Source organism: Sparus aurata, chromosome 22 (assembly GCF_900880675.1).
Source record: "Sparus aurata chromosome 22, fSpaAur1.1, whole genome shotgun sequence".
NCBI classification, from domain to species: Eukaryota; Metazoa; Chordata; class Actinopteri; order Spariformes; family Sparidae; genus Sparus; species Sparus aurata.
In genome coordinates, this window is record NC_044208.1 from 11,001,008 (window position 1) to 11,027,391 (window position 26,384).

At 39.5% G+C, this 26,384-nt stretch overlaps 4 protein-coding genes across 6 annotated transcripts in view; 3 read left to right on the forward strand and 1 right to left on the reverse strand.

Moving 5' to 3' along the window:
* The window catches only part of tbc1d32 (TBC1 domain family, member 32), a 92,279-nt gene extending 82,108 nt beyond the window's left edge, over positions 1-10,171 (reverse strand). For both annotated transcript variants that reach the window (XM_030406266.1, XM_030406267.1), the window contains exons 1-13: positions 10,067-10,171; positions 8,720-8,882; positions 8,237-8,398; positions 7,934-8,111; positions 7,597-7,668; positions 7,388-7,507; positions 6,957-7,035; positions 6,400-6,503; positions 6,247-6,308; positions 5,799-5,949; positions 5,604-5,663; positions 3,297-3,396; positions 297-434 (exon numbers count right to left, since the gene is read on the reverse strand). In XM_030406266.1, coding sequence (XP_030262126.1) covers positions 297-434; positions 3,297-3,396; positions 5,604-5,663; positions 5,799-5,949; positions 6,247-6,308; positions 6,400-6,503; positions 6,957-7,035; positions 7,388-7,507; positions 7,597-7,668; positions 7,934-8,111; positions 8,237-8,398; positions 8,720-8,874 — 1,381 coding nt within the window. In that variant the 5' untranslated portion in view covers positions 8,875-8,882; positions 10,067-10,171. The remainder of the gene's footprint in view (positions 1-296; positions 435-3,296; positions 3,397-5,603; positions 5,664-5,798; positions 5,950-6,246; positions 6,309-6,399; positions 6,504-6,956; positions 7,036-7,387; positions 7,508-7,596; positions 7,669-7,933; positions 8,112-8,236; positions 8,399-8,719; positions 8,883-10,066) is intronic.
* Positions 10,172-10,431: 260 nt separating this feature from the next.
* Positions 10,432-15,642, forward strand: hsdl1 (hydroxysteroid dehydrogenase like 1). The gene is made up of 5 exons (XM_030404275.1): positions 10,432-10,886; positions 11,791-12,236; positions 12,361-12,444; positions 13,910-14,068; positions 14,180-15,642. Exons 1-5 carry the CDS (start codon positions 10,667-10,669, stop codon positions 14,249-14,251), a joined length of 981 nt encoding a protein of 326 aa, XP_030260135.1. The 5' UTR covers positions 10,432-10,666; the 3' UTR covers positions 14,252-15,642.
* A 1,132-nt stretch (positions 15,643-16,774) lies between these two features.
* Positions 16,775-21,870, forward strand: LOC115573747 (gap junction Cx32.7 protein). Of its 2 annotated transcripts, none has more exons than XM_030404677.1 (4): positions 16,775-17,071; positions 18,861-19,013; positions 19,234-19,419; positions 20,956-21,870. In XM_030404677.1, the coding sequence occupies exons 2-4, from the start codon at positions 18,885-18,887 to the stop codon at positions 21,550-21,552; spliced, it is 912 nt and encodes a 303-aa protein (XP_030260537.1). In that variant the 5' UTR covers positions 16,775-17,071; positions 18,861-18,884; the 3' UTR covers positions 21,553-21,870. The 2 variants fall into 2 exon arrangements, with proteins under 2 accessions (XP_030260537.1, XP_030260538.1); XM_030404678.1 differs by having other exon boundaries at positions 16,946-17,071; positions 18,865-19,013.
* A 1,640-nt stretch (positions 21,871-23,510) lies between these two features.
* Positions 23,511-25,552, forward strand: gja13.1 (gap junction protein alpha 13.1). Its single transcript, XM_030404418.1, has 2 exons — positions 23,511-23,616; positions 24,271-25,552. The coding sequence occupies exon 2, from the start codon at positions 24,293-24,295 to the stop codon at positions 25,151-25,153; it is 861 nt and encodes a 286-aa protein (XP_030260278.1). The 5' UTR covers positions 23,511-23,616; positions 24,271-24,292; the 3' UTR covers positions 25,154-25,552.
* The last annotated feature ends 832 nt before the right edge of the window (positions 25,553-26,384 follow it).

Below are 26,384 nucleotides of genomic sequence, written 5' to 3' on the forward strand. Positions count from 1 at the left end.
GATATAGGTAGCCTGGCTCTGTCTGAAAGTAACAAAATCAGTCATTAGCAGCTATGGATGTGTAAAGTTTTTGTACAGATTTAACAAACAGGACACAAAATGTTAATTAGTGAGGTTCAGAGATGCTAGAAGTCAGACAGAAACATTTCCAGGTGTATATACACATATATATAGAAATATACATACACATACACACACACACACACACATATATATAAATAAAACACCTTAAAATCTTATACCCCATGTTTTTCACAGGTGTTTGAAACAGTTTTTACAAAAGTCCAGCGTTTTACCTTTGCGCTTCCTCACTTTGATAGGGAAGAGCTTTCTGCCATTGGCATAGATGAGGAGTTTCCCCAGGACACACAGCGAGTGGACGAAGAAGGCATATTCAAGCTCCTTTCCTGTATAAACACTCCTTTGGGCTGAACCTGAAACAACAACAAAAAATAAAAATGTAAAACTTGAACTATATTTCCATTTCCCATGAGGACCAAAAAAACTGTTGTGCTTAATAATGGATGTTAAATGAAGAAAAGCTCAGGATAAGCTGATTGTAAAGGGCTGCAGAAATACATGTATTTTTCTATCCAGTGGCTAATTCATTGGATGAAACTATATTGTGTTGCAAATATATATCAAAATTCAGAGGGGTTGATTTAGCATGCATGGCCAAAATAACATCTTCAAGAGGAAGCTAAGGAACGTATTAGTATCTGTAATGACCATTATGATTTCAGTTGAACAGGAAAACAAACAAATGAACATTACCTTTCAATACTGTAGTATGTCAATTACTACTCCTATAACCATTATGAATGTGACATTTGTTATCCAAAGCTTCTGTAATAGAGACTGAAAATGAAAAAAGAAGCCTGTGACAACCTTGCAGCGCCTCAGGGGTGCAGAAGCACAAAAAAGGCACAACAGCTCTTCTTTTATGAGTGTATCAGTGACAATGGAGTCTGTGGATCTCCACTCATGCAGGACGAGGTCAAATTGTTCAGCCTCGGCAAGCCAGCTGGCTCACAGGAGATAACACAGACATTCCCTCACACCCCATCACCCACTGCAGTCACTCTGATTTATTAAATGATCACAATTAAATGTGCACATGTATTTGAACAGAAGAATTAAAGATAATTCTGCTAATTTAAACAAACAATCGCTGGGAGGCCGTAAAGGGATTAATGAGAAATGCGGCCAAAATTTTGAGAAATTTGGGGATCCGATACTGATCATCAATCAACATCATTTATTTAGTCTCCCCTTTCACTGAGTGTTCATTGTTCTCTCCATTACCCACAACACTTTTTCTGTTTTATCTTTTGTTTTTTCTCGTATTATTCTCATTTCTTCTGTCGACTGCTCACTACTTTCTCTGCATTAGTCTTTTTTAATGGCAGCAGAAGCAGCATGTGCACATTAACAAAACTGAATAAATGATGACTGCAAAGTCTAGGTGAAATACATTTAACACCCACAGGCTTCAAATGAAGCATCAATTTCTCATTAAGCTTTCACAGTTGCTCAGACTGAGTGTATTATTTTGAGGGGTTTGTTTCACAGGACACATTAAATCAGCATTACTGCAAATGTGCTGATGTTTACCACAAAGAGTAAAGACTGGTATTCAGATATGCCTGAAAGAGTACATAAACCTGTTGTAAAAATCAGGGCCCGTATTCACAAAGAATCTTAAGGCTAAAAGTAGCTCCTAACAGGCGAATTTAGGAGCAACTCCTAAAAATAATGGGCGTGTCAGTCGTAACTTTAGGACTCCTAATTTTTGAAAATAAGAGTTATTCACAAAACATTTTAAACCTAAAAGTAGCACCTAAGTCTGGGAGACCGTAGAAGTAGTCCAGAGGACTCCTAACTCACTAAGACCTGGTCACAGCCGAATGTTTTGGAGACGCTAAATGACAGGGAATTATTAAAACGATGTCGGATGGACCGCGAAGGGATTGAAGTTGTGGTTGAGTTGGTGAGGGACGCAATAACGTCCCCAACCAACCGAAACAATCCAATAACACCAGAGTAAAAATGTTTGGCAACACTCCGGTATTTGTCTAAGGGGAAAATGCAGCTCTGTGTACGGGACTAGTATTACCTGGGGACCTCAAGTGATTAAGAAATTATCCCACCACGTCAGTGTTTCGTGCGGCGCATTCGCACATGATAAGCGAAGTCTGTGTTTTAACTCGAATTTACTGACATATTCCCCGCGATCGATTGCACCGGAGCCCTTACTGGAGCAGCACAACTGTTAGATATCGATATTTTTAATATAATAACTGGTGAGCCTGTTGAAAGATAGAAAAATGTTCCTTACCGCATGCTGCCATGCATGTATTACATCTAATCATCTTTCGAAATTTCGCTTTTCTGATGAGCCTCCTGAATTTGCACCCAAAATGCTGTCAAAACTTTCATTTATAATTCCCAACGCAGCCTCCATAATTCTCGACCGGGAAAAAGGCAGAAAAAGGTGTGGAAAACACAAAAAACCTTAAGAAAAACAAAAAACGACCCCAAATCACAGAGATGCCAATTTGCACAGGACAAATGACCTCTGTGTTTGGTAAAATATAATAGGTAATTTGCGGTGGAATTTTTACATTACAAATTAAGGACATGGCAGATTCGCACGGGATTAAGATCACAGACGACCTCCGCAATTATTACAGATTACTGGAGGTCCCCAGGTTATACTAGTACCGTGCGAATAGGGCTTTTGTCAATCGGAAAAAGTTGCATTCCATCAACACGCAAATTGTTTTTTCAATAGCTTTTCGAGCAAATGCCGCTTTTATTGACAATTCACGCTTTTAATCGCAATCTTCTAATTTGTAATATTTGTCCTAAGTGTTTTTTTTTTATTTTTTTGGGGGGGGGGCACTGAATTCTCATCTTAAATACATTTCTTTATCCAGTATCTATTCATAGGCTTTGTCATGGGCTTGTAGGCAACTTCCTTATTTTCACTTCATGCATTGCGTAGCCTAAATGACTTTTCAATGGGCTGCCCTGTCACTCAACAACCAATCACCGTCGTCACCGCCTCTAAGTGCGTCCTTATAAAATGACATCATCCATAGCAACAGAGAGTTACTTCTAGTTTAGGAGTTCACTGTTTTCATAACTAAAAGTAGGTCTCAGCGGCTTTGTGAATTACTTTTAAGAAACGACTCCTACATAAAAACTTTTAGTCCGATTTAGGAGTACTCCTAACGTTAAGATAAAAGTCTTTGTGAATACGGGCCCAGGACTTTATGGGATGTTTTGCTTACCAGAGTTCTGCAGCTCAGCTGAACCAGTATCAGCAGTTTCATCTGTGAAACTCTCACAGGATTCACCGTAGTGGATGCACTGCTGAAGGGCTGCCACCATCTGATGGAAATTAAAGGATTAAACTAGTTCATGTAATTGAAGTTGCTGCAAGCCCCTGACTAGCTGAGTGAATTGACAACTACTAATCTCTTGTGACAAATTTGGATGCAGCTATGAGCAGGCCAAAATCAGCAGGCTTACTGAGAAATTCATTCGGAATGTCAATGGAACCTCTTCTTATTGAACCTCTTAATGAAGATTTTCAGGACAACAACCATTCGTCTTAATCTAAATCAGGGCACCTTGGGGAATTTCAATGCACTGCAATGCAAGAGTATTTAGGGCTTATAGTGTTGTAACTGTTATTGACGTTTACTTAAGAGAAAGTTTCTGGAGTGATTCCACAGTAATCCTTTGTAAAGTCAGTGAGAGTTTAGAGGGAAGTTTAGGATCAAACAATCGATCAAAGCGTCAAAGTGACACTCAACTCTTGTGCCTCTTTGTCTCAAAGAATCCTCTTCTCTGTTTGGCTGTGTGACTTACACATATCCCACAAATACATCACAAATTAATGGTCATAAAATAAGAATTTCACTAAAGGAAGGCATCTGTTAAATCGAAACAATATTTTGGGGAAACCTTACCCTTCTCAATGCCTGTTTGTAATCTGAATGCAAATAACTTGTCACAGTTATGACAGGAACACAAAGAGCAAATTCTGCTTCCTGAAATGCAGGGAAGCAATGGGATATTCCGATGTAAGTTTAATCCATGGTCTAACACACCATGAAACTGTGTTAGACTCCCTCTCGAGAGATCAAGTTAATAGACCGCTAATTTACGTAGTTTTATCAACCTCAGAAACGACCGCATGACATCAATACATTGCAGTAAATGGATCCAAATATAAACTGCCAGCAAAAAGCCACAAATAATGCTCAGAACAGCACCAAACTTCAGCAACAGTACAAATAGAGTCTCAGCACACAGTCCGAGGCATCTAACCTCTGCTAGCTTAGCTGGATTTCTACTGAAAAGCCGACAAAATTTACCACTCTTCTGCAGCAGCTTCCAGTTGACGGGAAGTCCCAACCACTCGATAACCGAGTGCAGTAGAGTTCCGCGGCTCATGGATGAAAATGTATGATTATGACTCCATGGAAAAGCAATCAAAGTTCATATGTGTCTTACCTGCCAGTTTATAACAGTTATTATCAAGAGCGAACAGGGAAAAGAACGGAATTGAGCATTTCTAACCACACTCAGTAATCGTTGCGTCGGGACTTCCCCGACCCGGAAGCTGATGGAGGAGAGTTGAAGTCTGTTTTTAGCATCCCAATAGAAATCCAGCTAAGCTAGTGGAGGTTAGATGTCCCGGACTATGTGCTGAGACCCTATTTGTACTGTTGCTGAAATTTGGTGCTGTTCTGAGCATTATTTGTGGCTTTTTGGTGGCGGTTTATATTTGGATCCATTTACTGCAGTGTATTGTTGTCGTGCGGTCCTTTCTGAAGTTGATAAAACTCTGTAAATTAGCGGTCTGCTAACTTGATCTCTCGAGAGGGAGTCTAACACAGTTTCACGGTGATTTAGACCATGGATTAAACTTACACCGGAATATCCCTTTAAGGTTGCAACTAATAATTATTTACCATTCAAATGTATCTGCTGATCGATTAATTAGTTGATTTGTAATTTAGTAATAGACAAAATTGTAAAAAAAAAAAATGCTCATAACAATTTCCAAGAGCCAAAAGTGACATCTTCAAATTGCTTCTTTTTTCAAACCAACAGTCCAAAACTCAAACACAACATTTACGGTGAGAAATGACACAGAAAACCTGAAAATCCTTCCATTTATGAAGAAAAAAAACAACAAATGTTCTGCTTGAACATGACTGAAACTATTCAAGGTTAATCAAAATTGTTATAAAAATAAATATATCTTTCACTGCAACTTATCACAGATCTAGTGGAATAAGGTCATTATCCAACTCTGAATAACTGACTTTGGACATTCTTAGGTCTACAGGCCTGCAAGCATAATCAAGTGTGTTCCTAGCTTTCCCAAGTCCATGGAGAGGTTTGTCTTTCCTGAATTTACTCAACAGTGCAACAATTTCCGTTGCTGAAATGAGATTCTGGGTTTGAATGCCTTCAGGAGAGACTTTTCATACTTGTTCAGTTGTTTGTGACTTTATGATGCCTGACCTCTGAGAAGTACAAAGGAGCTAGTGAGAGATATTGATTACGAATGAATCACTCACCAGAGACTTGTATTTTCTCTCCAGGAGTCTGATAACCACAGTCCTGCTGTAGTACCCATGCTGAGAGAGGGAGATGATAGAGAAATAAACAACAGAATAGATGAGATGGAGTACAACATGAACAATAGAGGAAGAAATATTAAGCAACACAGAACTCACACAAATCAAAAGCATTTCTTAATTTGTGATACACACCATCCACTTTTTAAACCAGGTAGCTTTAATATCCAGTAAGGCCAGTAGGTGAATGGGTTCAAGTGCTTTCTCTGTCCCAGGTGAGGCTGAGGCATGTTCATGATGGAGGGACAGCAAGGAGAATGTGCTCTCTATCACTTCCTCCATATACCTAGAGCAGGGTGTAAACAAGAGCAAAACACATTCACTGAATGTAAACTATCATTCTAGATATAATAAAGAGAAGTCACGTAGAGTTGGAATGGTCTACACCATGTGGCAAACAGCTACAGCAGACTTCACATTTGTAAAAACATAAATAGTTAGAATCCTATGTTGCTATAAACTGCTGTGTGCTTGTACAAAACCTTTTTACTAACCATCAAATGTCATAATTAAGTCAGCTGCATTTGAGACAGCAAGTGAGGTGAGACCTGCCTTCCCTTATATCAGTGTAGAAAAAACTCACTTCTCAGGGTGGCGTATCCAAAAGGTTGTCACCTCCTTTTGAAAGTCGTTCATCAATCGAATCTGAAGCAGGATGGACAGAGAGACAGAGAGCACTATAGTGTGTTTGTTTGGTGAAACACTTTAAATAGTGTAAAAAAAAAAGATGCCGAACCTGTTTGAGAAGACGACTGATCTCAGGTCTGTTGACGTCGACGGCAGATGAGCCAGTCGGAAAGCTCAGTTTGAGAGACTGAAAACTTGACTCAACACTTTTAGCTGCACATTAAATGCAAAATACAAATATTACAAATACTCAAGACAATATAGGTATCCATATACATATTGCTGCATAAACAGTACACAATATATTTACAATGCACAAAGTAATAACAATGTCAAAGTCAAAACCTTAATCTAATCATAATGAAAACTGTTCAAATTAAGGCCTGTGAACTTTTATTTAGTATAAAATCATTCCAATTATGTCAGTGAAATTCCCCTCCCTTTTATTGGTGTGGGAGCAGAAAGTCTTACATCTGATGAACTTTGTACATAAAACCAAAACTACACCATCTGCATGGCCAGAAAATACAAACAATAAGTGGGAAACATGTATTATCCTCATGTAAGACTATAAATAAAGAGGAGGTACAGCAATCCTAAAATGTTTTATTTATGAAAAAAATACTTTGATTAGTTCAAACAAACTGCTGTACATGAATGGCCTACCCAAGCTGGTGTAGATCTCTCGTGTCACATTCAGTGGAGAAGAGGAAAAGCTTTTAGCAATGAACTGCAGCACATTATCCTGATGGAGTTGAGGTGGAGAAGTATAAGATATCAGCATAAACACACCGCACACAATCATATATATAATCAATTTACGATGTCTACATTTTAAATTATAAATAAAAAAGATCTGTATAATGGGAGGAAATTAAATAAGACTGTAAATCATGAGGGACTACAGTGTTATCTTGTTTTCTCCTAAATTAAGCTGGTGTGGCAAGATTGTGTGTAATTGAGAGTGTTTTGTGTTCTTTATTATTAATTGCAAAGCCTGAAATTATTCATTAAGATTACAATTTTATTACATTTTTGTACATGAATTAAATGTGAGTTTTCAGGACACTGAGTAGTAGAGGCTGCTCAGGACTCACGCTGAGGTCGAGATCAGTCAGAGCTGTACAGAGGTTCCTGCCCAGGCTGCTCCAGCTCTCACAGCTTAGCACGTCAGACGGAGGAGCACAGCAGAGGGCCTGAAGAGCCTCCCAACGCACCTTCACACATAGTTACATCAATGCACCTGAATGACTGTCACATTTCAATCTATGACAGTGTTTTCATATGTGCAAGTAAGCCTTTATACCTCTTTGGGTCTGCTGGAGTCAAGTTTTTCTGCCAAAGCTTGCAGATGCTCTTGTCTGATGAATGCATAACTCTGGAAACAGAAATGAGATGAAACAAAGAACATTCAAATCCACAATAAACTGACATTTAAAAAGAGCTTTCATTGTCTGATGGCAGCACAGCAGATGTTTCAGGGGTCATGGGTGCATCAACATTAATTTTAATGGAAGGGATCATAGGAGATTGAGACACAATCTTGGCCCTTTACACCAATTTCAACAGGAATATAAAAAGATAATAAACAAATGAAATAAAACCATTTACTGCCTTCGGAGTGTATGTACTGTATCTCTGACCTGGTTAAAGGAGGAGTCACTGTCAGAGCAGTTGTCACTGTAGTGGCTGTTGGACTGACTGTGCTGCTTCTCTCTGTGCATCTCCTCCTTCCTCATCTGGTCCTCCTCAAATTTGTTGATTAAAGACTCCACCACCAGAATCATGGTGTTCTTCAAGGTCTGCATCATCTGCTGGTACCTGCCACAGAAACAAGTACATAGGTGTATTCTGAATGTCACCAAAACCCTTTAGATGATAACTCATGTGTCACTGTCTGCTCTGTGACTATATGCTGCTTGTAATTGCTTTTGAGCTACACTCACTCATCCGAGTCTCTGGTCCTTCGGGTCACAGCGTGGATCAGAGTGTCGTGACCTGAGCCTATTGCATGTTGTCCATCTTTGGTCAAGCTCTTGGTCTCTTCTTCCACCACAGTCCCCAGTGAACTCTCCACATACTGACGGAGGTACTTGACAAACTCATAACTGCAAAGAGAGCATTGAAGAAATACACCAATTGTTTAATATATCTGTAAATCGGTTGCATACCAACATGACAAAAATAATTTAATAATCAATAAGGGACCATCAAAAGAGGAACATTATTGTTTTGTCTTTGCTAAAATGTGCAACTCGGCTTATAAACTTCTGGTTTAGCTTGAACAAATACAGCCTACTACTAAAAAAAAGGTAGCACCAGCTCATTTCAATGAATGATGATACGGACCAATTGAACGAAAATGAGTATTTTTATCAGATGGTTATATGGAGGCACACTGCCCCAATATTCAAGTCTGATAGACTTACTTATGGAAGTTCTTGTCAGTCTCTTCCAGATGAAGGAGGATTTCCTCAGCACATTCGGTTGACGGAGCACCGGTTATTCTGTCGTTGATGCTTCTCAGAAGCTGCTTAAGCAAAGACTGCAACTCCACCTCGTCTTCAACTGACAACTGAGACATGTCTACAGCTGGATAGAAAAGAGTGGTTTGTTTATTAGGTTTAAAATGTGCTAATGTATGGTGGTAAAGGGCACCAGGGTTTGACAAAAGTTCCATTCATAAAGAACGATGTGTATTTGTGTTATCTAAAAATATTGTGTAAGTATAAATGTAATATAAATAACTATAAAATGATCAATACCCCCAGAGGAAACACAAATTGGAAAAGAGATCTCAGTAGTGTCTCATTCATTTCTCCTAGACAACTATGAGATCTATGTGAGACCAAAGTGAGGCTGTGGCTGATTTCTCCAGTTTCTCAATTGTTTCTCCTGAGAAACAGGTGCTCCCTGTAAGTTTCAAAGGAGATCTCATCAAGCTCTCAATTAAGTTTCAGAATGTCTCCCCAGTGCTGGAAAGGAGCATGGTTTAAGCGGTAAAGTCTCAAGTCTCACCTATTGCTCCTAAGGAATTTTAGGAGAAACAAATGAGAAATGTTTGAGACCAAAAAAGACTACAACGAGACTGAAATGAGAACTCTCGTTGAACTCCTTTACGGCTCCATAGCCATAAAGGAGCAAGCTTTGAGCAGTAAGATTTTTCCTCTGGGTCTTTCTCTAACGAAAAAAAGTAGGAAATAAAAACATCACCCTCTAACAAATGTAAAAAGAGAGCTGGGGTGCATGAGTACAGAAAAAGCAGAGTTCAAACATCCTCAGCTATCAGGTGCTGCATTCATTTTAATCAGTTTCCATGTTCAGCACATGGTTGTAACGATGCAGTTTTTGTTGTACGTTCTTTTTCAGAGTCAGTCAGCTACATCACAAACAGGTGTGACAACCCTCTGGAGAACTAGCTGTTTTCTACAGAGAAAATTGAGTATTTCATGATAAACAGAATACACAGCTGTTTCTTCTAAAATGTACAAGTAACAATTCAACAGCAACAACTAATAGACCTATACTGTAAACTCATTGGGGCTACGTGATATTCATGTCTTCACCTAGAAGCCAAAACCAGTTCTTGCTTGCCTCTGGTTAGCTTTACGCTGCAAGACGCTTCAGTGTAACATAGCTAGCTAACATTAGCTAAAGGCAAAACTGGCTAAATTCAACTAAAACCACTGCTGAACGAAAACCAAAAATGTCCCCGCTGCACAGACTAAACACCCAAAAACAAACACATCGTGTGTACTGCATTTCAAAACAGTCACCTTGTTTCTGGATTTGTAAAATCTTTGCATCCAGAGATCATTTCAGGAGAAATTGACAGCGGCTGCTGCGTCTCTATGGAAACGGCCACTTAGTGTGAACTGCGGTGCATTGTGGGATCGAAAGGAACCATGCGCTGCCTTTCAAAACGTCGGAAATGTAGCTATTACACGTAAAACATGGATAATGAAAAGCGCTAACGGTAAAATGTGACAAAAAAAGTAGAGACAGATGATCTGTCATTCGTGTCCAGTAAAAGCTCAACAGTGTCCACTGTGAAACGTCTGTACAGTAATACTTTTTTGAGCTGAAAATCTTACCGACGGGTTTCCTTAAAAATCATGAACGCAGCACCAGTCAAGCACGCTGTCACGTGACTCAATGTTTTGCTCGGGTGCTACACCGGGGACATCTCTGCCTACTGAAACGTCTGTCAACGCCGATACTTATTATTATCATATATTTACTATGTAGGAACAGCGACATATTGTGTTAGGACGCCTGACTCACTAGTTGACTTTACGTTTTAGAAATCAAAACGTTAAATCTACTGAGCAAGGCGTTTAGCTAGCAAGCTAGCACCGGCGACTGTAGTGTCGACTATGGCGGCAGTTGACAGCTTTCAGTTTTTGTACAGAGAAATTTCTCGGTCATGCAGCTTTTACTTTGAAACCCTCGCCCTGGTGGGGGCTCTTTATACCGCCAGCAAGGTAATAATCCTGCTGAGAGACTGCTGCACGCTGGTCAGGGTGCATTTCCTACCAAGAATGATCCCGACCAAGAGCCTGACCCAGAGATTTGGTGACTGGGCTGTCATTTATGGTAAGGATGCAGCAATGGACCACAGCAGAAACAACGAGAGTACATCATGCCGTAGATCTGTGTGACAGTAGAGTCAGGTCCACGCATTTCATTTCAGTAACTTTACTTCTTTTAGTGGTTTGGGCATCATTACAAAACTAGGGTTGCTTTCATTAGTCTAATTTTTTGTCAATTAATGTGGTAATGGATGCACACCAGTTAAGCTTTTAAGTGCTGATTTTAAAATGGTAAAATTTGCGATTTGATGTCATTGTAACATTGAATGTCCTTTGATATTCAACTGTTGGTCTCACAAAACAAAAAAATTGAACATTTTAGTTTAGGTTTTGACAAATTACAAGGAGCTCTTGTGTATTGTTTAAACTTTGTAAATAAAATGATTAATCCATAAAGCAGATTAACATTTTGCAACCATAAATATGACGCACTGCACTGAGAGTTGAGTGTCACAGTGACTAAATAATGTAAATATGACAGCGAATGTGTTTGAATTAATTATATTACAATTTTAAATTACACTTTTGATTCATTGATAAATCATTTGGTTCATTTAATATGTAAAAATGATGATAAATAATGCCCAGTTTTCCCTAATAAATGATGGTTACATGAGCTGATAACACTTATTGCTGTTTAAAAGTCCCGTATTATGCCAATTTTCAGGTTCGTATATTAACTTTAGGTCTTTACGAGAAAATGTTTGCATGCTTTAATGTTCAAAAGACACATTGCTGTCACACTGCTGTCTGACGGCTCTGTTCTAGTTTCAACAATAAGGGACCATTCATTTCTGGGCAATCAAATAATCAGCTTATCATTTCTGCAAGAAAGTCAACTTTGAGGTCATGGTCAGACTCTCAGTGACATATCCTCATTCCTCAATATTGTCCTTTTCTCCTGTCAGGTGCATCAGAGCCTGTGGCCAAAGCCTATGCAGAGGAGCTGGCCAGACACGGTATCAGCATCATCTTTGTCACTAAGGACCACGCCTCTGTCAGAGACACCGCTGCATCCCTCTCCCAAAGCTACGGAGTGGAAACTGTCATTATCCTGGCTGACTTCTCTTTGGACCAGGCAGCCAGCAAGCTCATCAAAGAAGCCCTGAGGGGTAAAGATATCGGCTTCCTGGTGAACTGTGTGGACGAGGCTTTGTCTTCCCCTCAGAGCCTGATTGAAATGCCCGAGCAGAGCCTGTTGGAGTTGGTGAATAAGAACGTCGCGGTTGCTACTCTGATGACCCGGTTGGTGCTGCCGGGGATGGTGGAGCGCAGCAGAGGAGCTGTGGTCAATATATCATCGGGTGCTTGCTGCAGACCTCTCCCCGGAAGAGTGACACTCACCGCCGCCACTGTGAGACGAAACACTCAGTGCATCTGCCTCTTGCCGTCCATACACACCAAGATCCTTACCCTCCATTGTCTGATGTCACACACACTCAATAATCCTGTTTGCCTTTCTTCACTTGATATTTCAGGGTTACCTGGATCATTTCTCCAGAGCTCTTCACATGGAATACAGCGGCAGAGGGATCTTTGTCCAAAGTCTGATTCCTTTCCAGGTAGATTTCCTGATGTGACCGTTATAGACCCTTTTTTATTGTGCCGACCAAAATATGTTAAGCAATGAAAGCTGCCGTAAAAAGCTTGTCAGATTCATAATCTTGTATAGACATTCTTTGGATAGATAATTTCTGATTTAGAATAACATTTTGACAGTTTGCAGACTTTTTATTTAAAACAAAGTTCTTGTAGGCTTCTTTGCATTTTTTAAAGCCTCAACAATTAGGCAATTAATCAATTAATGGATTAACAAAAAACTGATTGACAGTGATCGTGATGATAAGTTTATTATTTAACTTATTTCTCAGCCAAGAAATGCCAAACACGGTCTGTTTTCAGATTTTCAAATTGTTGCTGTTTTTCTACATGATATCATGGTAATTTTAATATTTTAGTGTCTGTCAGTCGCACAAAACAAGAAATCTGAAATAAGCCTTTTTCCGCTGCTTGTAGTCATCAGCCAACATTTGATAACCATGTTTTTTGTTTAGGTCTCGCCTTGGTATGGCATCTGGACACTAAAACATCAACAGTTTCAGCATTTGACATTTGACTTTGGTTTCTTTGCTTAAAGGGATATTCCGGTGTAAATTTAATCCATGGTCTAAATCACCGTGAAACTGTGTTACACTCCCTCTCGAGAGATCAAATTAGCAGACCGCTAATTTACGGAGTTTTATCAACCTCAGAAACGACCGCACGACAACAATACATTGCAGTAAATGGGTCCAAATATAAACCGCCACCAAAAAGCCACAAATAATGCTCAGAACAGCACCAAACTTCAGCAACAGTACAAATAGGGTCTCAGCACACAGTCCGGGGCATCTAACCTCCACTAGCTTAGCTGGATTTCTACTAAAAAGCTGACTAAATTTACCACTCTTCTGCAGCAGCTTCCTGTTGACGGGAAGTCCCGACGAGTCGATTACCGAGTGCAGCAGAGTTCCACGGCTCATGGATGAAAATGTATGATTATGACTCCATGGAAAAGCAATCAAAGTTCATATGTGTCTTACCTGCCAGTTTATAACAGTTATTATCGAGAGCAGACAGGGAAAAGAACGGAATTGAGCATTTCTAACTGCACTCGATAATCGTTGCGTCGGGACTTCCCCGACCCGGAAGCTGATGGAGGAGAGTTGAACTATGTTTTTAGCATTGTAGTTGTTTCTGAGGTTGATAACTCCGTAAATTAGCAGTCTGCTAATTTGATCTCTCGAGAGGGAGTCTAACACAGTTTCACGGTGATTTAGACCATGGATTAAATTAACACCAGAATATCCCTTTAAATGAAAAATAATTAAGATTAAATGCCAGCTAAGATCACAGTAACCAATGACAGGAAGCCATTTTTCTAAGGGTCCTTTTCCTCTGTGTGTGATTATCTTCAAAGTGAGTTCCCACATTTTACCGTTATTCTTGTCAGTTCTTGATATACAGTATGTGTGTCTGTGTAACCAGATGGCTTCAAGTGAGCAACAACCATCATCATCATCATCATCAACAGCTTCATCAAAACCGGGCTGGTTCGCACCAAAGCCGGAGGTTTACGCTCGCCACGCCATCTCCACCCTGGGCGTCTCTAACAGGACCACCGGCTACTGGCCTCACACACTTCAGGTCAGCACAAAATAGGTCAAGTTGCAATACTGCGTTAAAATTACCACATTTTTGTGATCAGGAGTGTATCGCTGATGATGGTCTGTTTTTCTCTGCTGTTTTTCCTCACAGTATGGGCTGATGAGATGTATTCCAGAGTGGATTTGGGTTCTTGGATCTCGTGTGTTCATCAGTTTAAGCTAAGAGCTCACTTCACCTCCATTCATCAAGACGTAATCCATTTACTAGATCTTCTTGTTTGCTGGTGTCAACTTCTTCTGCCATTGGTTTAAATTTGTTCAACTCTAAAAGGCTCTGTTGTGGTTGGTGGTTAAATCTGATTGTCCTATGTTGCTTTGGTATCAATTTCTAGAGAAGCTGCAGTGGAATATGCTTGAAATATTGAATGACTAGATTAATTACTCCTGAGGTACTGGACTATGGTCTGACAGATTCTGTGACATCCTTAATTAATTATAGAAACCAGCCAACCTGATGAGCCTGCGCACTGTTTCAACCCTTTAAACTGTTGGACAAGACATGGACCTGAAAGGCCCGGTTGTTTAAATGTAAAACTGAATGTACAATTTATTTATTTTTCTATATATTTAGAAAAAAAGTTGCACACTGAAAAACTTACTGTATAAAGTGCAGATGAGATTCAGTAGAGAGCAATAATAAAGCAGTCTGAAAACACAATAATAGCAGATGACAAAAATAAGGAATTCAAGAAACAAAGACATCAATATGACTATAGGGAATAATTTATTTTTTTTAATTTTTGACCTCTAAGACCTCTTACTAAGAAAAAGCTCTGATGGTCACTGAGGGTTTTTTTTTTTTTTTAATGTGTGCCGAAATTTGAATTCCCAGTTCTTTCCGGTTAAACCTGCCTTCTACCAGCAATGATTAACCACACCTAGATGGCACACGAACAAGGAACATCATGCCAAAAGCCAAACCCAATTTAAAGTTATCATTTAAAGTTGGAGGCGGACTGATGAAGAAAAGCAGAATTCATTTTTTGGTTACAAGTTACAATATGCAACACAAAAAAATGTGTAATTTAAGCATAATTTTGCGATAACACCACTCAGTCCAGATCTAAGAAACATGTTAATTGAAGCTGAGAAGGACACATATTTAACTCAAACTCTTCATTGTGACCAAAGCAAGTATACATCTGAAGTTATTCCTGCAATCTGAATATAACTTTAGTTTACCAGTGGGTTATTACACTTTTAAAAAAATGTGTGTTTCCAGCAAATTAGTGTGTGGTTATGAATGAGGAATGGTAGCTTTAGGTGGATGTGGAGGAAGATTAAACATCTCCAGGAGTGAATTTGAAATGTGCTGAAGATTGAGATTGTGATGTTTAGTTTGATTGAGAACTTACAGTATATTTGAGCTACATTTAGTGTGTGTGTGGATATTGCTCTAAAAGAACTATTTATATAGAAAATGTTAACAGGTTCAGACATATTGTGTTGAGTTTATTGCTTAGACATAATTACAGGATATAAAAATGTTGACTTAAATATGATATGTGTCGTCAAAGCACATAATTACACCAATAAAACTCCTTCATTCCTGTACTGTCCTGTGTTCATTTTTCATCGTAAATGTCAAAGTGTGTCTTTGAAGAATAGTCCTTTATCTGACTGGTTATATACGTTCCAGCATTTATACAGTATGTGTACAGTGTATGGAGGCCACAAAGGCTTTGTTTTTCTCTTTAAACGTCAGGTCGGGGTAAATCATTTGCGTCTGTGAACCGACACCGCCCCGACCGCCAGAGTTTACCCTGTGACCCCCATCAGATCAGCCGGGTCAGACACTGTTTGTAAACCTCATGGACACGTGCGAGGGGCAGTCTGTTGTGTACACACAAGGTGCAGAGCGATACACAGATGTTGTGGGAGGATTGAAACACAAAATCAGAATCTTTCAATATAATTAAGACGTCAATATCAACATACCAACATTGTTTCAAACAACATACAAGTCAAGTAAGATCTTTGAGGGAATTGAGAAGATATTTTGTTTGTTTGCCATATGAAGTGCTAAAAGTGAATAAGAAATAAAAAAATATGGTGACACACTTGATAATATGCATCTATATAACAAATTTTGACGCAAATATTGTAGCCTTAAGTGCCTATAAATTAAAAGAGTCAAGAAAAACATCTTGAGTAGAGTGGAAAATAACAATCAGCAATGACAAAAAAATCATATTCTCAACAGTAGTAGAGACACAGAAAACAAATGAAAAGACTGGACTTAATAGAAACAGGATATTGTGAAATTAAATTCCTCACATTGGTTGTCTCCTGAATATAATTGGGACCAGTCTTTCACTATTTGGGAGAATAGTGGCACAGTAGAAAGACACTACAATGGAGAAGGTACAGATGGGTGAAAACAACGACATCCGACAGAGTGTCTGGGCAAATGAACCAGATGAAACACAAATCTCAAGAAACGCTGCTTGCCAGTCAACTTGTAGAAAATGTTCAAATAAGCCGCAGGAAGTAGAAAAAGCTTCAAATGTTAGGAAAAACCATTACAAATAAGGTGGAAGGTCACAACATTTGACTCACTTTCATCAAACCTTTTAAAGATCTCTCCTGCCCTGTGTGGAAGCATCTGCATTTGTTTCCCCACTCACTTATTCAGCTTTTCCCTTTAGTTTTTCACCCATCTGTTTGTACAGACGGGGAAAGATTTAGTGGAGGACAGTCCATGAAACAACAAGTCACTGGTTTGAAGTCTGCCCTGTTCTCTGTCCACTGTCAAATTAGGCAAAATCGCTGCAGAAATAGAATACCAATAACAAAACTAGGCTTTTCCAACCTCTTGCACTCTGTGTGAAGGCTGGAGGCTCGTTGTTTTGGGAGTAATAGGTCGGTGACGTGAAAGGAAACGATAAAAAGAGCTGCTGCTTCTTCACTCTCTCCCATCCTCGTCCTCCTGAGACATCGCTCTCTTCGTACTCCATTTTTTCTCTGTGGAATTGTTCAATCGGTAAGCCAATTTTTAAAATATCCTATCCTATCTGAATTGTCCTATCAGAAAAGGTTACTCGGATTGTAATGTACATAAACTGGGGAAAAAATATATATATTTTTATGGAATCATTTGAAATTTGTTGATGTTATTCAATATTCCATGCACAATTTGAAAAAATAATTTATATGTCATTTGTACATAGACATGTGAATGCAAACCATTACTAAAGGCTCAAAAAGCAGAACTACAAAGTGATATGGCAGTAATATGTATGATAATAATTACATTCTCAAACAAAAATGAGCAATAAAAATGTGACTGTACCTACATGATTTGTATGAAATTAAACTTTCTAATATCTACCAAACAGTCAAACTCATGTTTCAAAATGTGAGACTTTTGAGAGAATGCTTTACAACATATTATTCTTATCAAACCAACAGACAAAAAAGCCTCATAACCTATAGATCGGTAAATTCTGTGCAACAGTTATGTTAAAGAAACCTCAGGAACTGAACTTTTTTTGAACGCTTACACCATAAACTTCTTCAGTGGCTGAGCTCGCTGCGATGGTTGGTATCAACCAAGGTTATGGTCCTGGTTTTCAGCAGATAAGTGTGTTTTGGAGACTTGTAATCAGCAGCCGTTGCTTCTGTCAACAAACTGACAAGGCTACGAGCAATGATAAAGAATTTAGCCTTGTTAAAGAGTCTGTCTGTTCTGACCTCACACCTGCAATGTGTGTTTCACCCTGTATAACCACCAATAACAGTGGATATACTGTACTTATTGCCAAAAAATAAACTGAGGGTCATAATGGTTTTTTTTGTATTAAGGGACGGTTTACCCCAAAATCAAAAATGCATAATATTCCTGGTAGTGCTCATCCCTCATGGTTGTTATGGTGTGAGTTGCCAAGCTATGGTGTGAGTTGCCAAGCTATGGAGATAAGGGCCATAGAGATGTCTAAATAATAATGAAACTAGATGGCACTCGGCTTGTGGTGCTCAAACCGCAAAAAAAAATAATAAAATAAATCGCATTACCCCTCCTCACACCATTCAGCTGTGGCTTGTAAATATGGGCAGAACATTTCTATCAGAATATTATGATGTCAAAATACATTAAACTTAATCCTAACTACATATTATATCCCCTTAGACATTACTTTAAAATCTAATCAAATTTTTTGCATGTATTTTTGAGTCATGGCCAAAAATTAGTGTTTGTCAGGTCACAGTGACCTTGACCTCTGACCTTTGGCCACAAAATAATCAGTTCATCCTGGAATTCAAGTGGACAATTGTACCAAATTTGACGAAATTCCCTTAAAGCATTTCTCAGATATCGTGTTCACAAGAATGGGTCACCATGAGGTAACAGTGACCTTGACCTTTGACCTTAGGTAAAAGATGGTGAGGCTTAAAAACTCAACAGCAATGTCGCTTTTCAGAAATCATGACTGTGCAGAAGGAAGCGAGTATCTAGTCATGGAGAGAGGCTCGTGCTGACAATGTAAACACTGATGGCGCCCTTCTTGTCTCAGGTGATGCACCTCTCCTCCATGATTAGATGCATTCTTCCTTCCGCTCAGTGGAATGAAAATTGTTCCTACGTGAAACTTCTAACAAGAACATCGGTGGATCATCTTGAGTAACCGGATCCCGCCATCTAGTTCCATTGTATACGAGAGAAGACTGATATCGCCGTAACTCTGCAACTCACAGCAAAAAAATCCAGATGGATAAAAAGCATTGCATGTAAGAAGAAAAATATTAATTTTGATTTTCGTTTAAACTGAGAGAAAGCAGGACAACTGGCGACTGAAATGGGCGAATGGGATGTGCTGGCACGCCTGCTGGATAAAGTGCAGACCCACTCCACGGTGATCGGCAAGGTCTGGCTCACCACACTGTTTGTCTTCCGCATCCTGGTCCTGAGCGCTGGAGCTGATAAGGTCTGGTCTATTCAACATTTAAAACAAACATTTTACGTACGTTGAATGTACAGGGAGTAAAATGTGCTAGAATTAGAGTGTAGCTGGAAAAATATCAATGTGGTTGGGAATGTCTCAAAACTCCCAGGAAGGCCAGCACATGAGTTAAATATTGTCCCGATTAAACTTTGAACTCTCTGAAGTTTGAGTATAATGTGTCATCTCTTCTATATTCCTCTAGGTGTGGGGCGATGAGCAATCCGACTTTGTCTGCAACACCCAGCAGCCGGGCTGCGAGAACGTCTGCTACGACTTCGCCTTCCCCATCTCTCACGTCCGCTTCTGGTTCCTTCAGATAATTGCTGTGGCCACTCCGAAGCTGCTTTACCTCGGTCACGTCCTTCACGTGATCCACGCTGAGAAGAAGGTGTGTCACTGCCGTGGGTGCAGTGGTAAATGCTTAATTTGTCAGGAATGCCACACCTGCAGAAGTGACTATACTCTGCTGTGTTAAGTTTAATTGCTCTTGTATAGTTTCTGGTTTTGTTTCTGCTCTTACTCCTATTTCATAAACTCCTACTCAGTTACTTTTTCTATTTATCTACACTATACTTTTTTACTTGCTGCTTCATCACCTGAATTTCCCCCTTTGAAAGTGTGGTGGCACTCACTGCACCAAACCTGCAGAGAATTATTTATTTTCTCTTATTTCTCTTATCTTCAGCTTACTCAGATTTTAGCTTCTCTCATCAGGCAAACAAGTCCTGATAAACCCACTAAATGCTACCTGTAATCACAACGGTTGGCAACTTGCTGTTGAAGCATGTGGAGTAACAAGCAGCTACTCCATTAGAGGAAGAATGAATGTTGGACTTATTTTTAAAATTTGCCAGAACAGAAATTAATGCAAATATTTTTCTGTCTCTGTTGGATATCAAATATTTTGCTGACATCCATCTCTAGCCACATTGTATGCTGGCAGTGAATCTGTCAGTATGCCCCCTAGTGGCCAAAGAGAGACTAATGCAGCTTTAAAGCAACACTTACTACCTAAAACTAATTCCTTGTGGACTTAAAAGGTAACATTATCACATACAGCAGATGTAGCTAGCTTGTAGCCAGTAGGTCACAAATGATATCACTATCAGAAGTTTTCATATCAGATAAATGTATGAATTAGAAAAAACTGCTGAAAAAAATCTGCCACCTGATCAATATATGCTCATATTGCCCATATATTGTATATCATACTCAGATAAATAAATAAATAAAATAAATAATAAATAATAATCAATATGCTAGGGAGCTCAGTGGAATTAAAAAACTGATAATGTTAATAAATAGTTTGATCAAATCAATAAAAACATCTACAGAACATTTCAAGGGCAAACTGCATACGGTGTAAAAGATTTCAAATAGTGGTTAGTTTTTCAAGCAGGTAAAACTTAACAATGACCCAGTGGCAACAGAAGAATTGTTTTGCAAGACCAAGAAGCTTTCTGTAGGATGTATTGATTGCAAAAAGAGTTTGTTGATATTTTTGGGCAAAATGTGGATAAAAATACAACTTCTGGCGCTTAGAAGATTCAAGAAGAAGGAGATGGCGCCACACGCAAGTGTTTTGGCGAAACAGTGTGGAACCAAATGAGTCCATATCTCATAGATTCTTGAACTACAAACAACAACCCAGTGTCTGAACTGGCCATCACCTGACAACAACTTTTTGGGGCTCACAGTGTAGCCTGTGGACATCCTGACAACAGGATATTTAGTCAATACAGAATTCAAATGGACACCAAAAAAACTTCCAAAACCCAAATCCTGTCCCATGTCTACAGATTCTACATTCATATGCATATATCTTTATATAGAAAAAATATCTTTCAATTTATTCACTTCCAACTTTTCAATCTGCAAGTGTGTTTTTTAAATGTCTAACTGTATTTTTTTGTGTTCTTCCAAGATGAAGGAGAGGATAACGAAGCAGGCCGAGTTGGACGACCAGGCCAGTCTGTTCCTGAGGAGAGCCTTCGAAGTTCCCAAGTACACCAAGAGCACTGGCAAGATCAGTATCCGAGGCGTACTCCTTCGCAGTTATGTTCTCCATCTTGTGGCCAAGATTGTCCTGGAGGTATTGTTCATCGTCGGTCAGTACTTTCTTTATGGTTTCACCCTCCACACTCGCTATGTCTGCTCCCGCTCACCTTGCCCTCACAAGGTGGACTGCTTCCTGTCCAGGCCGACAGAGAAGTCGGTCATCATCTGGTTCATGTTGGTGGCGGCGGTGGTCTCCCTCATCCTCAGCCTGGTTGAGCTGTTCTACCTGATTGTGAAAGCAGTGAAGGAGTGCATGGCGAGAAGGCAGGACTACACCGTGACCCCGGTGACGCCACAACTTTCAGGCAGGAAAGCTTTTAAAGGCTGTGACGAGATGATCCAGAACTGTGTCAACCTGGAGCTGGAGCTCCACGGGCGAAAGCTGGGGGTAAAAGGGGTCACAGGCGGGGTCAACGAGGCCGTATCGCCTGAGAACAACAACATAGGGGAGGTCCACATCTGACGTGTGGAGGCTGTAATAAGATGTACGTGTCCAATTTTCCTGCATTCCCGTATTTGTATTCCTTTGGCTGTGGGTGGGAAGGGATGTGTTTGTGCAGTAAATAAAGGAGAAGGGAGGGGAGTAACCAGCTTCTGTCAACACAACTCAGTCACAGGCAAAATGTGACCAAAATAACAAAACATGTCTTCCTGCAGTTGACAGACCCATCAATTTAGATTCTCTTTTTTTGTGATAAATTTTGCTAAGGGTACTTTTTGTAAGGATTTCAGATAATGTTGTTGCGATTTTGATTCAATAAACTTCTCACATTGTGGTTCACGTTGGTGCTTTCGTTAATGTCTCCAATTTCCCAGCATTGTTACGAACAACTATGACAAACTTCATCCACTTTTCACAAGTGTTGCTCCTGGCTTTGTATGCCGACATTGGCATCCAAACATGACTGGTCCTCGGCCGACTGTTGCCTCGATTTGGCATCCGCAGTGAAAATCTTTAGTTTATTTTCTCGTAGACAGGTCAGAACAAACTACCCTAGCTCTGGTTTTTAAAAAACGGCGGTCAAAAGCAGTTTTAGTTGGTCCTTGGTCACAATAACCTCGACCCTAGCACCTGCCGTTAAGCGTTCTGTGTTCTAGACCAGCAAAGTGTTGTGCCGCTCTGGCATCGAAACGCAAAGAACTGTTGAGCACATATTTTGTGGAGAGAATGTTTTCTGGTTTTCCTGCTTTGTCCCACAACTTCTCTGCCTCAACTCTCTGGGATTTAAAGACTTGCTTATTGTTGCACAAGTAAGGCTAACTGCTGGTAACTGTAGCTATTGTTAGCCAGGTAGCCCAGTTGACTGTAGAGCTTGCTAACTGCCTGGACAAGACCGGAAGCTCAAAACTTGATGCGTACACTGTAAGCACAGGAACTTTGCACTGCTGGGAGGAGGAGGTTTTAAGGTCAAGACCAAGGAATGGTGAAAGAAAGCAGAGCCGGGATGGGCACCAGACCCGGAGCCACGAGATTGCCATCAGCAAACATTTTATTCCTCACCTGAAAGATAAAATATTAACAAGCACAGCACACAGACCTGGTATTTGAGGTTTTTTTTTAAATAAATAGTTTTATGTACTGTATAGTCAAAGTTAAATGAGACGGAAAATCTAAAGCGACAGCCTGGAGACAGTTAGCTTGACTGAGCACTAAGACTAGAAACAAGCTAGCATGGCTCTGCCCACCAGCATCTGTAAAGATCACTTATTAATAGTTTATACCTCAAATGTTTATCCCTGACAAAACAAAAAATGTCAAAATGTCAAACTCTACAGCTGGATAGAGAGTATTTTACTATCTTTCTTTTATAGGTACAACTCCTCTTTTTTTTCCAAGTGACAGACTAATGAGATAATAACATTTCAAATTAAACTTAATGTCATTTAATCAAACTTTGGGCAGAGATGGAAACATTTTTTCCCAAACTGTGCCTCTGTGTTATATGTTTGATTTTTTGTGCTACTTTTGTAGTGCATTTTGAGGACTGGACATCAAGTAGGTGAAGGTGAACGCTATTGTGAGTTCAACAAAATAAAGATACATGTTTTGTCTCAACAGGCGACATCAAACTTTAAATTATGTATCTGAACGTAAAAGTTCCACCACAGTGGACTGGACTGCTTACTACTTATTAAGCAACTTTTTCAGCATTCATAATACCACACAAACACATGCTGACTATTAAATTCTGAGCAGTAGTTTTATTTTTTTATTGTTGTAGTTTTGTTTTCATGATAACACACTGTTGTTATTATTATCTATCTTTTTTGACTACCATTCAAGGCCGTCTGGGAGAGAAAGATTGTGATACTGAACACTTGTCAATTATTACACACCTGTCCTCTTGATCTTTCTTCAACCTTTTTTTTTGGCCCCTTTTGCTGACGGTTACAACGTGACATTAAAGCCTGATGTGTGTTGCATAATGTGATCGGTGTTGCTGTCCTCACCCTCTACTCCAAGGTCCAACTTCTAAGTTAGTGATCTGTACCAGACACAGACAGTCCTTTCTGACCAGGTCAACAGGTAAGATGCAACAATCGTTGTTCTCTGCTTCAAATATCTGATCATTTGACAAATTCAGGAAATGTGTTTTGTGAGTGACTGTGATTATCTATAAAAACAACTGGACTGAATTGTAATTTTTTTAATTTCTTCCTTTAATATATACTTTTTTGATTTTTTTTAAGAAAAGGGTGTTTGAGTTGCCCCTTTTGTATAAACTTAATAATGGCATCAGATTGATTCTCATGTCTCAACTTGAGAGTTTTTTACTCAAGACACATGTTTAATTTGTTTATTGTATCATACAGATGTTTTTGAAAGTTAGTTTTACCCATGGAAAGCACTCTTTCTTTACCGTTTTTTACTGGTTTTATTTCGATACCAACCTGCTTTTACTGTCTCAGTAGTATAATGCCATTGAGTTGTCTTTTTTGTTCAAAATACTGATTCATGATTATTTTAGGAAAATATTGACCAACTTGCTTAGAGTTCATTGAGGTCTGAGATCCTATTACTTCTCTTGTAGCCAGATTCAAGAACATTAAAAGAGTGGCTTAACCAAATTTAGCAGAACAAAGAATATTGATTGTTGTGATTAATGTTTTGATTTATAATGTGTGGTTTGAAGTTTTTTGCATGAATTTAATGTATTTCCTTTTTATCTTTTTATCACAGATCACTTACATTGCCTGTAAATATGGGAGACTGGGGATTCCTGTCAACCTTGCTGGACAAGGTCCAGTCCCATTCCACAGTCATCGGGAAGATCTGGATGAGCGTCCTCTTCCTGTTCAGAATCATGGTTCTGGGTGCGGGTGCTGAGAGTGTCTGGGGCGACGAGCAGTCGGGTTTTATCTGTAACACTCAACAACCTGGTTGTGAGAACGTCTGCTATGATTGGACCTTCCCCATTTCACATATTCGCTTCTGGGTCCTCCAGATCATCTTTGTCTCCACGCCAACGCTGGTCTACCTGGGCCACGCCATGCATGTCATCCACAAGGAGAACAAGATGAGAGAGCAGCTGGCGAGCCCAGGTGGAACCCGGCTGCTGAAAATGCCTAAATACACAGATGAAAAGGGAAAGGTAAAGATCAAGGGGAACCTGCTGGGGAGCTACCTGACCCAGCTCGTGTTCAAGATCATCATCGAGGGGGCCTTCATTTTAGGCCAGTACTACCTGTATGGCTTCGTGATGGTCCCCATGTTCCCCTGTTCTAGAAAGCCCTGTCCCTTCACTGTGGAGTGCTACATGTCCCGACCCACAGAGAAGACCATCTTCATCATCTTCATGCTGGTGGTGGCCTGTGTCTCCCTGCTCCTCAACTTCATCGAGGTGTTCTATCTGCTCTGTACCAGGGTCCGATGTGGGTCCAGGACTCGCACCCACAAGGTCACTTCACCGGAAAACCCTGCCAGCCTGTTAGGTTCCAGGTGGCCGACTGCAGAGGATGCACTGAAGCAGAACAAGCTGAACATGGAGATGGAGAGCAGCCACAGCGTCGGTGGAAGTCTGGACGGGGCCAAAGACGAGAAACGACTCCTGAGTGGTCATTGAATGATTTCTCCCCAGACAAATCTGAGACACTGAACAGATCTTACAATGTGGTGTACAAATCATGACAGAGCATCAAAGAAAAGTTCTATCATTGTGTAGTAAAGTGATATTATTTCTTTTTGGAATTCTACTGTATTGTGTATGCTTCAACTGGAAATCTAATAATGGAAAGCGTGCAATATTGATGATGTATTTATGTTCTTTGATACTCACTTGTGAATCTATAAGGAAGCAGAATGTTGTCTTTATTTCCATTTATTGAATGCGTCTTATAAGTTATTCACATGTTGTTATCTCAAACTTGAAATAATTTTGTTGAATGATGTTGATAATTGTGGTGAAGAGTGTGTTTTGTATGCTGTATTGTTTTCAATAAATGGCTAGAATTGGAAAAAAAAATCCCTGTTTCATGACTATATTAAGAATTTTTGGATCAAACAGTATAAGGGTGTAATCAATGACCATCGTTAATATTATTGATTAGTCTTAAATTAGGGTAAAGGTTTTCTCAACTAACCGATTAAATGTGCATCCCAATCTAAAGTGGTCAAAATTGGACCGCCATACTGTTCGGGTTTGTTTTAAAAAAGAAAATGTTAAGGGAGATATCAATGCTCTTTAAATATTTAGGATCCCTATTTAGTATTCATGTTTTTCATAATCTGAGCATGGAGGGCAGAGTGACACTGTGCAAAGAGTCAGTCAATTTAGGGAACTTGGGATCATCATGCATCTTAAAAATTCAATACAATACAATACAACACACTACAATAAAACACAATACTAGACGGTACAGTACAATACCATACTGTAGGCGTTTGCACCAATACATTTCATTTCTGGCCCTCAGGGGGAAAAGTCTGGGTGTCTATAAGATGTCAGTACATTGTGGAAATTGTTCATCACAGCTTCCAAGCGCCCATGGTGACAATTTCAAATCCGGCCAATAATTTTTTGCCTAAAAACAATGAATGGATGATCAAAATGGTTGCTGATTAATCGCAGTGAGCGACTCAACAATGAATCATTCAAACTTTGCAATAGTGTGCATTATATCTTCAGAACAGGGAGAGGTCGGTACAGATTTACAGATTAGAGCCAGCAACAGTAATTAAGAGTATCAGTAATCAGTGCATATGAGGCTAAGGACATTCATATGAGGTGAACAAATTAGAAGGACGGAACCCAAACAATGTGTGACTTTTTAATAGGATCAAATAAAACATCCATA

What these genes read in the sequence shown, in the direction of transcription:
- gja13.1 (XM_030404418.1), top strand. Translation starts at nt 24,293, where the DNA reads ATGGGAGACTGGGGATTCCTGTCAACCTTGCTGGACAAGGTCCAGTCC.
- hsdl1 (XM_030404275.1), top strand. Translation starts at nt 10,667, where the DNA reads ATGGCGGCAGTTGACAGCTTTCAGTTTTTGTACAGAGAAATTTCTCGG. An exon ending in TGACTGGGCTGTCATTTATG is followed by an intron (nt 10,887 to 11,790) that starts GTAAGGATGCAG and finishes TTCTCCTGTCAG; the next exon opens with GTGCATCAGAGCCTGTGGCC. An exon ending in TGACACTCACCGCCGCCACT is followed by an intron (nt 12,237 to 12,360) that starts GTGAGACGAAAC and finishes TTGATATTTCAG; the next exon opens with GGTTACCTGGATCATTTCTC.
- LOC115573747 (XM_030404677.1), top strand. Translation starts at nt 18,885, where the DNA reads ATGGGCGAATGGGATGTGCTGGCACGCCTGCTGGATAAAGTGCAGACC. An exon ending in TGAGCGCTGGAGCTGATAAG is followed by an intron (nt 19,014 to 19,233) that starts GTCTGGTCTATT and finishes ATATTCCTCTAG; the next exon opens with GTGTGGGGCGATGAGCAATC. An exon ending in TGATCCACGCTGAGAAGAAG is followed by an intron (nt 19,420 to 20,955) that starts GTGTGTCACTGC and finishes TGTTCTTCCAAG; the next exon opens with ATGAAGGAGAGGATAACGAA.